Below are 17,219 nucleotides of genomic sequence, written 5' to 3' on the forward strand. Positions count from 1 at the left end.
TGAGAGCGACAGAGACAAGTGTTCTCATGCTTTTGGACCCCTCTGTCCATCTTGTACATGCACATACCACAAATCACAATACTGAAACCAGGGACAAGTTTTAATCTTGTGACTGATCAGATAATTGTGAGTATAGGATGTGAAATTGATCAAATTTCTTTGCTTTATATTCATTCATTCGGACATGTTTTCTCAGCAGTTTATCTGAAAAAGGTGGATTTTTACAAAAGAAAAATTTCAGGTTCAGCTGATCTCATAATGTCTCCATTAAAGGGGACATATTATGGAAATTAGGGGTGTACAACCAGTGCACTATTCGTATTCGGGCTTTTAAAAAAAACACTTTGGATTCGGATTTAGATAGATAGATAGATAGATAGATAGATAGATAGATAGATAGATAGATAGATAGATAGATAGATAGATAGATAGATAGATAGATAGATAGATAGATAGATAGATAGATAGATAGATAGATAGATAGATAGATAGATAGATAGATAGATAGATAGATAGATAGATAGTTCTGTAATGTTCGGGCTCCCTAGGTTGAAATCCATGTGGTTATATGAGCTGTTCCCTCAGTTGTCTTCCAGTGATATAACCAGGATTCGCATTTGCATAACCCCACCCCACCTGGGACCGGTAGAAGTGGTGGGCGGGGCAAGCAGTGATCATTTGCATTTAAAGGGATATATTTCTCTGAAAGATTAAATAAATGACTAACCTGCAGATAAAGTTATAAAAAAATGTAGGTATTATTTATCAAGAATTCTTTCTAGAAAACTGAACTCATCGGCTTCATTGGGGCGGTGCAGTTGTGGTTCGAACGCTGAACAGTGAATTGTGTTGTGTTGCGGTTGGTGCTGTTTTGTTGTTTAACCCCCTCCTCTTGTGTCTCCATCTTTCAGGGATGCCCAGGTTTACCAGCCAGCCAGCGCCGGCCACTGTGCGTCCGGGGGACAGTCAAGTGATGGCGTGTGAGGTCAACTCGGATCTGGTGCCCTTCACTCGGTGGGAGAAAGACCGTCAGCCGCTGGAGCTCAGCACCAGGTTGGTCCAGCTGCCGAGCGGAGCCCTGGTGATCAGCAACGCCTCGGAGGCCGACGCCGGGCTCTACCGCTGTCTGGTGGAAAATGTGGGCTCGTCCAAGGCCAGCGACGAGGCCCAGCTCCAGATACTGCCAGGTAATTTCACTTCCTAATAATTAAAACATTTTCCCCTGCTCATCCTCAGTTGTAAACTGTTTACCAAACATCCTTGATTATAGATGAGTTATGTGTGAGCTGTTGTAGAACATCTTGTGCAGTAAATTGAAGTTAATCCTTCAGCTCTGGGTGCTGAGAAGATATTAGGTCATAAATCAGGATCCAATAAGAAGGCTTTATCTCTGTATGTCTCCCCCAGTGATGTGTGGTGGAGAGGCTGAAGGCTGGATAGATACAAAATAAAAATAAAATTCATCCAGCAGGAGGAGAATGGAGAGATGAAGAAATACTGTATATAGTTTTTTTTTTCATTTAATTTTCTTTTTTTTTTTCATTTAATTTCATCTTCACAGAATTACGATCTAAATTCTGCTCACAGGATGACAAAAGGATTACACACTGCAGTTTGTGTCCTAAGGCCCTGTGTATATACTGGGGTTACACATGCCCAGGTTATTGCGCTCCACAGAGGCAGTCAGTTGCAGCTGGAGTTATATGAGGTTACTTTGAACTCCTAAAGAGCCGAGACTTCAGCTGTCTCAGACATCAACATGCACATTATTCATCCGACCATTCTTGGTTTGGGTGTCACGAGCGACCGCCCTTCAGACATGACCTCTTTTGAAGTTTTTAAGACAGATGACACCTAAATGAAGCTGTGCTTCATTTACTCACCCCCAACCTTAACCTCAGCCTTAACCCTGACCTTTTCCTCTCCCATCGAAGAAACTGGAGAAGAGAGGAAGCCGGAGTTCCTGGTGCAGCCTGTGTCTGTGACCAAGGTGCTGGGCGCCAGCGTGCTGCTGCCCTGTGTGCTCACTGCTTATCCTGCACCACAAGTCCGCTGGATGTTGGGAGACAAGCTGCTACAAGAAAGGTAAGAGCATGTACTCAGGCTTTAAGTTGGATTTATCTTACTTAAAAAAAAAAAATCTGTGTGAGGAATTACATAAGCTTTTAATAATAACAAAAAATGTTTTTATTGTCCACAAATGTACAAACTGGCCCTGAGTTTCACAAATGGTACAAACACTCTGGGGCCATATTTCTGTAGCTTGTATAGTAATAAGTGTTCTCTCTCTCTCTCTCTCTCTCTCTCTCTCTCTCTCTCTCTCTCTCTCTCTCTCTCTCTCTCTCTCTCTCTCTCTATATATATATATATATATATATATATATATATATACCTGTACCCATACCCATACCCATAAAAAAACTATCAAAGTTGACAATAATTGCTCCAAAAGCTAAATGCTGCTGTTAGTACTCCCATACTCACCATACATCATAATGTACTGCTCCTTTGTACCTGCTGCCTCTGGCCCCTGAAAGCTAACCTCTGTGTCCTGGCGTCTGCTCCCCAAGGTGTTAATGCTGTTTTGCCACTGCTACTCACTCAGAGAGCCCTGGGGGAGGGGCGGGGGGGCTGAAACGTGCCAACAGAGCCTCTTCAGCTGGGAGACAGACAGGGCTGCAGGTCTGCCAGCCGAAGGGAAAGTTCACAAATTAAGAGCCAAGAGAGAGTGTCACAGTGCCTGTGCTCTCACTCCTCTGGCTCTCATTAGCTCAGGCAGAGCAGCTCAAATCCCTTGGAGAGAACTGCACTGGACATGGGAAGTTTGATTTGGACCAATTAAGAAAGGACTTTGTTTACCTAACCCCTGTGTACAGGTCCTGTGGAATAATAACTCTGCAACTTGTAAGGTGAAGAGAAAAGAGCAGAAATAGAGCTCATTCATCTAAATCCAGCCCAGAGTGGAGATTCTGCCTTCACTGAGATCAGATGTAAGGTCATCACATTGGTAACCACAGGGCTCCACTGTGGTATGAGCCAGAATATCATTAGACTTTCCAACCTTTAGTTCTGAGCACGGCCCCACATCTCAAGTTGAATGTCTTTAACACCTATGGAATTGTCCGTGAGTGCCTCTGACCTCCGATGGGAGCTGACTAAAAAGGTACTTATTAATCTACCTTGTATTAATTACAAAACACCATCCAGTGTGCATACCCACCCCCTAAGGGTGTCTCTGTTGGTAATTAGCAAGCGCACTCTGAACAAGCGGGGAGGTCTTTACGATATTGAAGTGGACCCCCAACGCTCCTGCCTTCAGAGCAGAGATGGATTGTGTGGCGAATACATTACTGAGACCGTTCTTTTGATTTTAATACGACATTGACAATTAAAAAGAAAAGCTGGAGGAACTTTCTTTTTCCTCCTTCAGTCTCCTGTCCCTCTCAGGCATTACATGAGAGATAGAAGGGCCACTGTCAATTAAAACTTACTGTGCTGTGCAGTGAAAGGGAGAGAGAAAGAGAGGGAGGGGGGGGGGGGGGGGGGGTCTGCAAAGAGTTTGTAATTGGTCTTTGGTGCGCAGCACAAACAGGGGCCTTCAAAGCGGCTGTAGACATGAGATGAAAGTTTATGAAGATGTGTCAAAGCTACCGGTGGAAGACAGAGTGACTCGCCGACAGTGGAGATTATCACATTGAGTTTCTGATGCTGATGCGTCTGGTTCTCTGTCTGTCCCTCTCAGCCAGAGACAGTAAGGGCTCAGGCAGTAGAGGTGGTCGGAGGGGCCGTTTGGTTAGTTTACCACCGCCGGTGTGAATGTGGTATGAATGAATAATGGTTACTGTACGCGCTTTGGGTATCGGGTAACGGTAGAAAAGCGCTATATAAATGTAATCCATTACAGTTTTTAACCTGAGCGACAGATGGTGCAGCATGAAGCTGTGTGTGGTAGACTTCTGGTGTTTTCCACTACACAGTCACGGCTCGGCACGGCTCGGTTTAGGTGCTCTCCCACATAGTCCCTCCTCAGCGGGGGCGGGGTCGTCATACCGAGGCAGCTACGGCCACATCGTCTCGCTCTCTTTTTTCTCTCCGCTCATCACCTCCATCACGGACCACAGCTGGTCTTTCCTAAGCAAACATTTAACTTACATGAAAGAATAACAACAGTCTCAGTACAGATCAGTGGTCGTTGTTGTGCTGTTGTCAGTGTGTTTTTAAAATTAGCGGGTTTGATTCTCGTGTTGGAAGTTACACTCGTGACTTTTCCGGTGACGACGCTCTGGCCAATCAGTGGAAGGCAGTCGACTGACGTCATGTTTTAGTATCGCTTCGGCTCGCTTAGAACCTGGGCTGACGCGTTACCAAAAAAGTACCAGGTACTAGTGCTAGTACAGCTGTGCCGTGCCGTGCCGTGCCGTGCCGTGCCGTGCCGTGCCGCGCCGTGCCGTGCTGCGCCGTGCCGTGCCGTGCCGTGCCGTACCGCACCAGTGGAAAAGCGCCATTAGAGAATGTACATTCATACATGTCTAATCTATGAAGGCCAGCTCATGGTTACAACTGGTCCTCAAACAGACTTATATATGGACATTATTCATATTTGGTTGAAAAATGACACCAAACCTCACTTTACATGTCCAGCACCTGCTGTGCAGATCCTCAGAGACTTGGGCAGATGACAAAATATTGTGTCATGTTCAGGCAGAAATGGAAACCATCAGTTGGTCTTAATTCCTGCTCATCGCTCCGGTAGCCGACCGCCTCCTCTGAGATATCACAGGATACTTTTTAAAAACACAGCGGAGACCTTCAGGAGTCTTTTGAAAATGGGCCATATGAAGGTTTTCAGTCTTAAGTCTTTGAAGAGTCTCATCAGTATGTTAGTCGTACCCCATCGGACATCAAGAGCGACACTGCTGTTTCTTTTGTATCACCTGCCCATATTGCCATGTAGGACTTTAAGGGCCTCCGTAAAAACTCTCTGATGTCTGTGATGACAGATGGGGACGGAGAGCCGATCTGAAATGGAAATGCAGAACAGGTGGTTGTCTAACTCTCTAGTTGAGAAGTTCATTTCTCTCTGTTGAGTTAACGTGTTAGTCTTCCTCCATAAGTCCAATATGTCAGCATCACACAACACAACGTTTTTAAGCAAGTATAATTTCACTTTATTGTGGTGAGGCTGATTTCGCACCTCAGGCAGGTGTCATTAATTTAGCACATTGCTCCTAACACACAGGTGATATTTAATGACCGAATTTTTAGCAATTTGAAAAAGACACCAGTCCTCTTTGGCTTAGGCATTTATTCCGGTTTGCACAGAAGAGTCAGCTCATTACAGCTTAACATTGCAGTCACTTGAGACAATACAAATCTGGCATGCTAGTCTTTTCCCCAACACATCATGAGGCATCCTGGATTCTCTGCCTTGTTCATTAAAACATGTGGAAATTCTATAAAACATAAAAAACAATACATAATTGCATAAATTGCAAATATAGCAATAAAAGGTTTTACACTTGGCTGTGGTGGAGAAGTTGCTTTATCACTGAAAAGCAAAGTGCAATTGAACTATACATATCAGGATGTACATACATTTGGAGAGATGTGCTCTCTCTTCCTAACTCCTGTCAAAACCCTCTCTGCGGCATTCTGGACCAGCTGGAGACTCTTTGAGAGTGGTTTTTTTTCTATTATTATTTTATTATATATTATTATTATTATACTATCTATTATTTAATTTTTTCTATTAAGTCTATTAGGTGATACTCCCAAGAACAAAAGATGACTGTCCTTTTCATGAGCGTCATCAGGGCCAGTATGTGTGAGAAATCCAAAGGCCCTGCTTCTCTGTGCATACTCACCTGGGGATGGTATCAGTGACTCACAGGGCATTAGCTAAGAATGCGTTTTCAACTCGTTGACTGAAGTCAGTGGTTGTCCTAATTAGCTTGATTCATGCAGCTCTGATTTCTCTTCCACTTATCTCAAAAAAGGTTGGCAAATCTTATAGAATTTGCCAGCTGAACCTCTACAGTAAGTGTGTGTTTTATTTTTTTCTAATTTATAGAAAAAAATATTACTTCTGATCCAGAGTGTGTGAGGTGGAGGGATGGCATCTTTCCATTTCAGAAGGATAAGGTGACGGGCGAGCAACGTACAGAAAGCCGGAAAGTTGTTGTTGGTTTTCTAATGGCATCTGACTGACAGCTGTTTATCTTGATCAGCTCGACTTCCTCATATTGACAAATCAGTAGTGGATGGCTAGACGCTTCATTTCACATTGTCTTTAGCCAGGTGTCTCAAAATGTGTGTAAAATCTTTGCTCTTGATATCCCACATTAAACCATGCTCAGGGTGATATTTCATAGTTTTAGCCTAGCAACAAATCTGTAAATAATATGAAAACCAATTAGTCTGGACTATAAAAATTCAGTTTTCTGTGTCAGTGACAGGTGTGTGATACTATTTACCCGAGGTATCTCCACACAGCATCATGAATGAAACAGACTGATATTGACTGCATCTATGACATTGTGGCTTACTCTACTATCACATGCTGTTTATGTATTCACCGGTGTCCTGATCCGAGACTCATATTCATTTAGGCTCCGAGCAAGTCTATCGCCAAGGACACCGGGCTTACAATTTATTCTGATTATGCTCCACAACACCGTAATAGAATATTAACACTTGAAGGCGTTCAGTCTACGAGTTGAAAACGCATTCTTAGCTAATGCCCTGTGAGTCACTGATACCATCCCCAGGTGAGTATGCACAGAGAAGCAGGGCCTTTGGATTTCTCACACATACTGGCCCTGATGACGCTCATGAAAAGGACAGTCATCTTTTGTTCTTGGGAGTATCACTCTATCACCTAATAGAATTCCCCAGCAGTCAATAAAATGGATGAATTATGCATGTCGGCCAGCAACAGGGAATTGACAGAGCATGTAAATCAACCCTCCTCCAAAGCCTTCAAGCTATCCGTCTCCTCTCCTCCTTGTCTTCTCGCCTTCATTTAAATATGATTGTGTATATTGTGCATTTTATTTGTGTATGAAGAAAGAAGCATGGTGTGAGAAATTTGTTTGCAATTGCACTATTATTGTAGCGCAGTGTAACCCTCTCACACGTATGTCTTGCATGCAAACACACACATCACTGTGTTTTGCTTTGGGGGAGAATATGATTGCACACATTTATACACGCATATAAATGCATAGGCAGGATTCATGGGAAGTTGTCATTTAAGTGAGTCACCATGGGAGCCCGGGCTAACACATGAAGGGAAAAATAATGGCTTTTTTACACTGCTGCCCATACTCATCAAACTGCTAGTCTGTGGATCATCAGAGCTCATTCTTAAAGGGATAGTTCAACAATGCTCTTGTGGACAAGTTGTGACCTGCACATTCACCACGCTATGAGATAATAACAGAACGTTACCAGACAGAGTTGTTTTAGAGGGAAATTCTTGCAAAACCGCTGATGCGCGTTCCCGTTTGGCAAGCAGTCTCTGCATTTGCCTAGAGAACAACTCTCGTAACGTTCTATTATTATCTCATAGTGTGGTGAATGTGCAGGTAACAACTTGTCCACCAGAGCGTTGTGGAGTTGTTGGATTGTGTATTTAATGAGTTTGATGAGGGAAACCAAGAAATCCCATGATCCTCCGTAGCGTAGCTCTGAGCAGCTCACGGCTCTGCTCCGCCATTCTAAAAACAGTTTACACCGACAATTAAAGGTAACAAACCTACTGCTATGACTATAGGGATTATGGCATTGGGCCAATTTGCCAAAAATGTTAAACTATCCCTTTAACACAAACTCCACTGTTGTTGTGGTGTCCTGTTTAAAAAGAGGATGCATACATAATAGAAGTGGAATGAGTGAATTGATGCTGATTTACTGTTAGTATGAAGTTATTGTCCTCATGTTTTCAACCCTGGAAAAGCATCAAGTGTGTTTTAATACAGGTGAAACAAGACCTGTCTATTGATCACTGGCGACGGCAGACGCTTCCAGTCATGAGCTGAAATTCTTTCTGTAATGTCACATGTTGACGTGTTTCTTAGTTAATGATTAACAGCAGAAATCTTGCAGTAGAAACTCCAACCCACAGCCCTTGCCACATATGATGTTTTAAAGAGTTGTTGGTCTCTGACAAAGCTGCACACACTCTCAGAATCACTGATCAGACCTCCTTTGAAAACACATCATGGCTGAGCAGCCACCATAGCCATTTAAAATTTCATCGACACTCGCGGTCCCTCGGACGCAGTCTTCCATAATTGTTTTGAGTGAAGTCATAAAGTGACACTCAGAACTTTCACCTACTTAATTTTCTACATCCTTTTAAGTGCAATTACATCTTTACACCCACAACCCACCAACTGATGTCATTGATTTTTTTTTTTAAATTAACACATTTTCAAACCAGTTTTTGCGGCGTTCCGTATCGCCCTGGTCTTTACATGTTGCTTTCAAAGAGATCGGTGAACGGCCGCAGGCAATAAAAACTACGAGTGGCTGCAACTTAACCTTTCAGCCTCTAAGTGAAGGCTGACGGAGATGAAACCTACCAGTGTTAATGGCCTATGATTTTCTCCTGCTCCTTTCTTCAGAGCAACTATTAATGAGGTTAATGGCAAATGGTCTGCTTTGTGCTCAACTCTGACTCACGCAGCAGCAGCAAATGATAGAGTTCAGAGTTTCAGATGTCATTGGAAGACATTGATTCAGACGACGAAAACCACAGATTACAATTTCTTCTGCCAAGCTTAGTTTTAAGGAGGATATAGGATCATAGTTCGGGGTTATGTGAGTTTAATACCCTGGATGAAATCTGCACAGTGTAATGGAGTCTAGTGCTTCAGCTCTGCCTTGCTATTCTTCATTTATAAGATTCATAATATTCAGCTTTTTGGTAAATCTTTCAAAGAGGTGTCGATTTGAGCTCCATGTGAATGTGAGCAGAAACTTCACCTATCCTGCTGCTTGTTTCCCCTGTTCAGAGAGTCTGGCACATCCAGCACATCATATTCTCTCTGATACACGGGAGGTTACGCTTCTGCCGAGGAACTCAAAATTCCTCCAGCGCTGGTGAAGTGATAGATGGATACAGCAGCGGTGGGTTAGGGTAATGGAGTAGCTTTGCTGGCATGTGTTCCAGAGAAAACAAGACAAGCAACATGGTTTTCTGGCAGCGGAGCATGAGAAGTCTCCTTTTATGGATGTCCCTCAGTCTCCAGAACATCTCAGTGGCTCTCTTCAAAGCATGTTTTCTGTCATATCCTCTGTTTTTATTTTATTTTTTATTTCTATTTTAAAGTAGGAATTGAGGATCAGAGGAATAGATTGGTTACCGGCTCCTGGCTTAGGCTAAAGTCAGTTTGTTTGTTTGTTCTAAAATACAAAGTAGGAGTTAATTCTACCTGTATCATTAGTTGTAATAGAACTGATAACACAGGGCTTTGTTCACTGATGGCCTGGACTTGCACTTTGTCCCCTCACAGTAAAAAAACATCTCTCCTGCAACCTAACACTTCTCCAGACACGGTGTCCTATTTAAAGGTTTTACAATTCGCTTTAACACTGTAGATCTGTAGCTGTGACGCAGCATGGGGCGTCCTGGGGTTCATGTGGTTTCAAGCGACCCGGGGAGCTGTCTTATATAAAGTCTCTTATGTAAGGTATGGGCCGCTAGCTTCATTGTAGCGCCCTAATCAAACCATCAGTTTGTTCTTGGGGAGGAAAAAGCATATAAAGTCAGGTATGCAGGAGTTGTTTTTCTTCCAGGATCCTGTAGCTTTCCAGTGCGAGCCAGAGGAAAGCAAAAATGTTTTCATGGCTGAGTCACTTAAGAAACCCCAGATTATGTTGTTGGCACCAGGTTGTTTCTCACATTAATTCATCTTTGTTTACTTATTTCTTTATTTTCCCTGGCTGCTCTGGCTTCTCTCCTCCCTCTTTTGTCTCTCACATTAGTTTCCCTTTGTACCTCAGCTCATATCTGACCAGGAATAGGTAAAAGGTAAAAAAAAAAAAAAAGTTGTGTTTTGGAAGCAGGACAAATCATTCCTGTCCGCCGTCTGGCCTCTGTGGCTGTAAAATGAAATCCCACTCCTCTCTGCGCGCACCTTGAACACGATTCAAATTCATGGAACTGTTATGATTATGTTCTGGTCAAGAGGGGGAAGTTCAATTTGCGTTCACTTTAAACCACAAACACCTGGAACAGAGCAGCAGTTTGCATTCATGGTGCCTGATGGCGCAGGGAGATATGGTGGACAGGTAGAGAGAGAGAAAAAACCAGGGATGGGGAGGCGTGGTGCTAAATGTAGTCTGAACAAAGAAAAATAAGAAAAGTAAAAAAGGAAGAAGTTTAAGGGACAATGAGGAGTTTCTATTTGGTTATAAAAAAGTCTCACGTTAATGTGGATGAATCTACGTTACCCACTTGTTAAAGCAGAAGTAAGTGATATATTTGTGTTAATATAAGTCTTAAATAGTTATATCTTCCGACAGCAATCACTTACATAGAGTGTTTGGACTGAAACACGGGTCTGTCAGTCACTCTGCTCTGCTCTGAGTCGAGGAGAAAACATTTATCGTATCCTACAGTTTTTATCCAATGAGGAGAGAGAACGGCATGCAGGGCTGTGTGTGCAGCCAAGGGACGCCGTGAATGTGGCGACGTAGGGACGAGGACTGTTATGGTGCGTTCAAGGAAACTCGTTTTTTTCCGACCTGTGAAGTCGTACCAGTTCGATCTGGTACATAGACTGTACAAAAAGACGTACTGGTACGATTTCACGGGTCGGACGTTACGAGTGGCCGTTATAGTGACTTTCACCGGTAAAACAGGTCGGAAAAACACGAGTGGGTTGCCTGGAACGCTACAAAGTCGTAAGTTGTGACTTGAAGCTGTAATTTATGATTTCAAAAGCCTGCCTGGAACGCAGCATTAGCGAAAATGACCGGATCACTCACTTCTGCTTTAATGGGCCCATTTTCGATAAATATATTGTTTTGTCTCTATTGTTATTTTTATTAGTGGTGGTGGAAATGCTGGTCGAGCCGACCAGCGTTTCTTTACTTTTGGTTTCGTGGCGAGTCATGAGAATAACACCGCCGAATCTCCGTTTATGGTGGGAAATACGACGGTATGTGATCGTCTTCCAACCTCTGACTTTAATTCTTGATGAATGAAAACATGAGTCTGTCTTGCGCCGGTCAAAGAATTTCACGGTGTGGAGGCTCATAAATGTAGTGTGGAAACACTTCGCTTTTCCAAAACTCCTCGTTGTCCCTTTAACAGATTGCCACTCTACGCATTAATAATAGATGCTATTTTCTTATTGTTGTGACAGTTGTGATTCCACCTGCCTCTCCCCGGTGCTGCAGCTAGTACGACCTGTGCCCGACCGCTGTCAGAGCGCTACTGATTGCTCTGTGACAGCAGATTGCGCTGCCCACAGTTCTTCAGCTCTCCTGTGATTTGCAGCCTCCCCTCACCCAGGTGTACTGACCTTGCCACCAGTCTGTTATGGAAGGCTGAGTCACCACTCACACATACCAAATGTGCCCCCCCCTCCACTGCCCAGAGCCCTTCTCTGAGGTCTGTGTGGCTGCCGCAGCCTTCAAAGCTGAGTGGCAGGACAGGGGACAAATTGTGTAGGAGACCTCTGCATGTTGACAGGACGTTGTCAACACCTTTACTGGAGCTGCTCACTGGAGAGGAGCAGAGGAAGGATGATGCTGCTCCAAACAACATGTCTAAACTGACAAAAAATGTCTAAACTGATATGTTTCATCTGTGGTGTTAGGATAATGAAATTATACTGTATAACATTGTTACGGAAGCCTTAAAGGGTCATACAGTACATACATACATTTTATTTCCTCTGTTTTCTCATGATAACGAGATAATTAATGAAATGTCATAGGCCTGAGATTTCCATCACACGTGACATGTCATGCTGTCTGACATCTCCTTGAACACCAATGTAGGTAACGTTAAAGGGATAGTTCAACATTTTGGAGTTGTTGGATTGTGTATTTGATGAGTTTGATGAGGGAAACCAAGAAATCCCATGAGCCTCCGTAGCGTAGCTCTGAGCAGCTCGCGGCTCTGCTCCGCCGTTCTAAAAATAGCTTGCACGGACAATTAAAGGTAACGAACCTACTGCTATGACTATAGGGATTATGGCAATGGGCCAATTTGCCAAAATATTGAACTATCCCTTTAAGCCTAGTTCTCTGTTTGTTTGTGTTTTGTTTTGTGTCAGTCAGCATGACATGTCACATGTGATGGAAATCTCAGGCCTTATCACGTTTAATTCATCATCTCTCAAATTAATTATCTTGTTATCACGAGAAAATGGAGGAAATAAAATGTATGTATGTATGAACCTTTTGGGCTTCCATACATTGTCACATTAGTCCCAACAGACAATTTGGAAAGCTGCATCCTTTTGAGCTGGAATTAGTAAAAACAGTCAAACTAAACCTGTTTTTTAAAAAGACCAAAGCCAATTAGCTCCAATGCACCTGTTCTGTGTGACTCATTTACTTCTACAGTCACATCTTCCTATTACATGTAGTGTAGTGTCTGTGTGCGCGCATGTGTGCCTTTGTTGTTTGGTGACAAGATAAAAAGAACAAGTGACAGTGGAAATAGGGTGCTAATTTAACAGCTCTTTGTAGGTGAATACACATAATGCAGTTTTAATTAGCAGCATCTCCCGCTAAGGGCCCGCAGCTCATGTACAGGATGTCACGCTGTTACAGCGGACGCCTCGTCTTCATTTAAATGACCACGAGTAGAGAGAGCGCAAGGTGTCTTTGAACCATTTTGCCTTGTCTCCCTCCCTCCCTCCCTCCCTCCCTCCCTCCCTCCCAGTAACACAGGCCACTTAGAGCTAAGATTGACTCGCTCTCTGAGTAAAAAAAAATTGCCTGGTGGTTTTGATATGTGCTGTATGTTCCTCTTTCCAGTACAAGAGCGAGCCGTCATGCCCTTTTTATGACGCCCGCTGCGCTAAAGGCCAGAGAATCTGAATAGCTGTCCTGGGGAGACTAACTGCGAGAGGAGGCCTCCCGCCAGAATCAGCCACACTGTGTAATGCACAAAGGAAGTAATCAATGTACAGCAAGACATTTGGCATTTTTACTTTTTCCATGTTACGTCATGGACTCAAAGGAAAAGGCTTCAGCCCTCTTTATGTTGCCTTTTTTTTTTTCACTTTGAAGACCCGGGCGGGAACACTCTGTCTGTTTTCTCTCTTACACAGTGTACTTGTGTCAGGAGCGACCCACTGTGCTGTTAAATACACCTTTTTTTGACTGACGTGGAGACCCCGGGGTTAGACTGTGTTCCCTGTCAGTTGGAGCCGGTTTACATGGCTCTCTTTACCTGACTTCATAACCCCCCCCAACCTCTGGGCTGCATTCGACAACAGGTGTCATGCCGCTCACATTTGTGCTAAAAACGGCTGAGCACCGGGTTCCTGTAATTACAGGTTTGCCGTCATTTAAATTATTACCGCAGAATTGATGTAGTGTGACTGCAGCAGTAGAAACTGTTGGCAACTTTGCACCATCTCAAATAAATACTCTTAATCTAGATAATCATGATGATTAAAATTTATGAAGCTCATAATAGAAGTGAAGTTAGAAAGATGGGTCATGTGTTTACTATGGCAACCATGCATTAGCCTGTCACAGCCTGGTGAATTATTACACACCGAACTCGGGCTTTTTGTGTCAGATTTTTAATAGGGACGGTATTACAGTCCATTACCACTGGTGCAAAAAAAGAGTATAAAGCAGTGGTTCCCAACCTTTTGTGCCTCGTGACCCCATTTTGATATCATACATTTCTGGCGACCACGTGCAGTCACATGATCGCGGCCGTGACTCAAGATACACCAGCTCAGATATTTTTATATGCTGCATTTTATTTGAACTCGATTTATATTAGAGACAGTGAAAGTATAGAATACAGTTGTTTAAGATTGTGTGGTGTTTTTAAAGAATAATAATTAGTTAAAAAAAACATTTTTATCAATAATTTTTTTATCGACATTCCAGGCGACCCCACATGGGGTCCTCCCGACCCCAAGGTTGAAAAACACTGGTATAAAGCCTCTATAAAGCAGCACATCTGCAACTGTGTTGAAGCTGTCCATCTTCCAGTTTCCCATTTACAGGCACTAAAGTCCTGATCTGTGCCAGGATGGTGAGTGCAGGTAACCTAAAACTGCAACTGTTGAAACCGTTAAATGGATATGGCCGGCGCTCAAGTTAATAGTCTGTTTTATCCTTACAGCATGAGTGAAACAGTGATGTCGTTTTGGTGACAGCAGGTCGAGTGCCACTCGAATGCTCCACTCCAGCACAGACAGACAGGCAGATGGTCTCAAAGGCCAGTGCTGCCAAAAACCCAGAGCTGGTGAGGGAGAGAGAAAAAGCAGCTCATGTGGAAGCTCTAGCTAGTCAGCCGTTTGTTTAAAACCACATCAGCCTGCAGCTCAGGGTTGTTTTTTTCCTCGGTCCTCTTCGTACCTCGGCGTGTATCCTCACACAGAAACCATCTTCGCTGCATCTCGCTTTTGCTGTGGCCTTGCTTTTGGATTTTTCCTCCTCCTCCAGCCGACCCGCTGCTCCTGCTTTTTTCTCCCAGTCTCTCTGTTTCTCTTTGTGAATGCAGAGTTCTCTCTTAAAGCTATTGATTTCTTTTTTCTCTCAGCCTCCACATGCTCCAAATGCTCCACTGGTTGTTGAATCAAGCCAGAGCTTGGCCACAGCCTGCCCCCCCCCCCCCCCCCCCCCCCCCTCCCCCCCCCCCCCCCCGGGCCTTCTGGAGAAAATCAAAGTTGGGACTGTTTAAACGGTGGAGGGTCACTGGTTCAGAGAGAGGCTATACAAATAGATATGCAGTGATCTAGATTAGGTGTGAACACTGTAGAATAATAAATATTTATGATTGTACTGTCTGAAATACTTGTTGGAAAGCAGGACCTGGTTGTTGCTCTGGTTATTAATTTTTCAGAGTGTTAGTCCTGTCTCCTGCCACTTGGTGTGGTGGTGTGTAAATTATTATTCACTGATACACAACACCTTGGTGAATAGTACTTGGAGCCTTCATGAGAAAAGGAAAATTGGCTGTTGGTGATTTCCTTAACCTTCTGATAAAAGGAAGTTTAGCTTTGGGTTTAGCCCCTGATGATCCTGGATGAGGAGAAACAGAAGTTCTTGACGGCAGGATTGCTGCTCCTTGATGTTAGAGATCTCTGCATTTCTATTCTTTAGCTGCATGTCACTGCAGTTAATTAAGAGCTGATGAAAGAAAATGAAAACATTTGTCAAGTCAATGTAACGACTGTGGTAATGACAGTGTACACGCTACATGCCCCAGCTGCCGCTTCAATAAGACCAGAACTCTCTGTATAATCAAAGCTGATGCGTACTGAATAAAACATTTTGGCATCTGTCCATACATACGTATACATATGGAACATATACAATGATTTATGACTTTTATTCCCCAAATAGTACTGATTGCCACAGTAAGAAGGGTGACTAAGAGCTATGTTGGATTCGCCTCTATTTGACTCTCCAGTATTATTACAACCAGATCTCCATATACAGACTATTTATGAATCATGACTGTGAGAAGAATTGCAAATGACATTCTTTTCAGAGGGGCTGACTTGGCTTTTAGTATGTTTTATTTATTCAGAGAGTTGGTATGAGGTGACGGAGCAAAAGCAGCAAAGACGGAGTCAACCTGAGGTCAGTAGGGGAACATGGAGCTCCAGAGGCTGCAACCTTTACCACACAGTTATCTGAAGAAGTAGGATGGGAAATGTTCTTCATGGAAATGGATTGTAGCGACTTTTTACATATTTAATATGTCTGGTTGGGGGAAAAAAGATACTGAGGCTTAAAGTTGAGCTCTGTGCGGATGCTGCTACACAGCCAGCAGCCTGAGGGCTCCTGCGTGAGATGTTGACAGTGTTACACTTAGCAAAGCCCCAGATAAAGGTCATTAGCGCTGGATATTAAAAGAAACCAAACACTTATTAATTGTCAGATCCAACTAATTTTCTACCCCCACCTCTCTGTTTCCTTCCGATGCAGCGAGGGTCGTGTGGAGGTCCTGGGAGGAGGCAGTCTCCAGATCTCCAATCTCACAGAGGAGGATGCCGGCGTCTACACCTGCATGGCGGACAACTCTAATGCCACCATTGAAGCGCAGGCCCAGCTCACAGTACAAGGTACAGATATGACAGTGAGAGATAGTGGGTGAGGATGCAGTAGAGAGTGGAGTGGAGCTGAGTCACTGCAGGTCTGAACTCTGACTCTGATCCTCCTGCCTTCTCCGCCACTTAAAACTGTTGATTTTCACCTGATTTCTCTTGTATTTTATTCTATCTAATTCTGTTTTTATTATTCTTATTAAATGCCCCGAAACAGAGCAAGTAACGATTTCTTTTGAAACAAAATGAACAAGGTGTGTTTCTTACATGAGGATTAGGTGTAGAAACTCAGTGTGGCAGCCTTATTGAGATGTGCTGCACACCATGAGAGGAACACGGGAGCCGCGTTCTCTGGGAGCAGCAGATTCAACACTGACGTACCCAACACATGGAGCGTCTGTTTATATCTGCTGTTTCACATAACTCAACCCCTCACAGGAAGAACAGAAAGAGTGGAGCTTCACACATCCCTGGCAGGAAAAAGAAAAAGAAAACAAAAAACAAAAACTAGACAAACACTAGAATTAGAAGATGCCGAAAGAAAAGCTGGCAGTAGTTACCAGACGACACACTGAGAAGATGCACATGCAGCACATCAGTGTGATGGAAACAGGGTTGTGTGTTTTCCTAGCTGTTGCAAAATTAGTCACAATATGTTTTGCTCCCTGCTACATTACAGCAACACTACACATTCTTGTATCTATGTCTGCAACCAATTGTCTTGTAATTATAGCAATCTATAATTTAGAACTGCAAATGATTGGCAGTGTACACACTCATTCTTCATCTCTTACTAGGTCAGTTCTGTGAGGAAACAGGGCTGCTGATGCTGTAGTATTTATCACTCAAAAATTCAGCGCTAATGAGCAAATTTGAATTGTAGACATCCTGGAATATGAGACTTCATTTTTGTATCAATTATCACACTTTCACATGAAACAGCTGCTAATT

The 17,219-nt window shown here is 43.4% G+C and overlaps 1 protein-coding gene across 6 annotated transcripts in view; it reads left to right on the top strand.

Annotated features, from left to right (window-relative positions):
• The window catches only part of neo1a (neogenin 1a), a 179,654-nt gene that overhangs the window by 92,653 nt on the left and 69,782 nt on the right, over positions 1-17,219 (top strand). For all 6 annotated transcript variants that reach the window (XM_083993545.1, XM_083993546.1, XM_083993547.1 and 3 more), the window contains exons 3-5: positions 912-1,187; positions 1,935-2,085; positions 16,150-16,286. In XM_083993545.1, coding sequence (XP_083849671.1) covers positions 912-1,187; positions 1,935-2,085; positions 16,150-16,286 — 564 coding nt within the window. The remainder of the gene's footprint in view (positions 1-911; positions 1,188-1,934; positions 2,086-16,149; positions 16,287-17,219) is intronic.

Source organism: Trachurus trachurus (assembly GCF_905171665.1).
Source record: "Trachurus trachurus genome assembly, chromosome: 3".
NCBI classification, from domain to species: domain Eukaryota; kingdom Metazoa; phylum Chordata; class Actinopteri; order Carangiformes; family Carangidae; genus Trachurus; species Trachurus trachurus.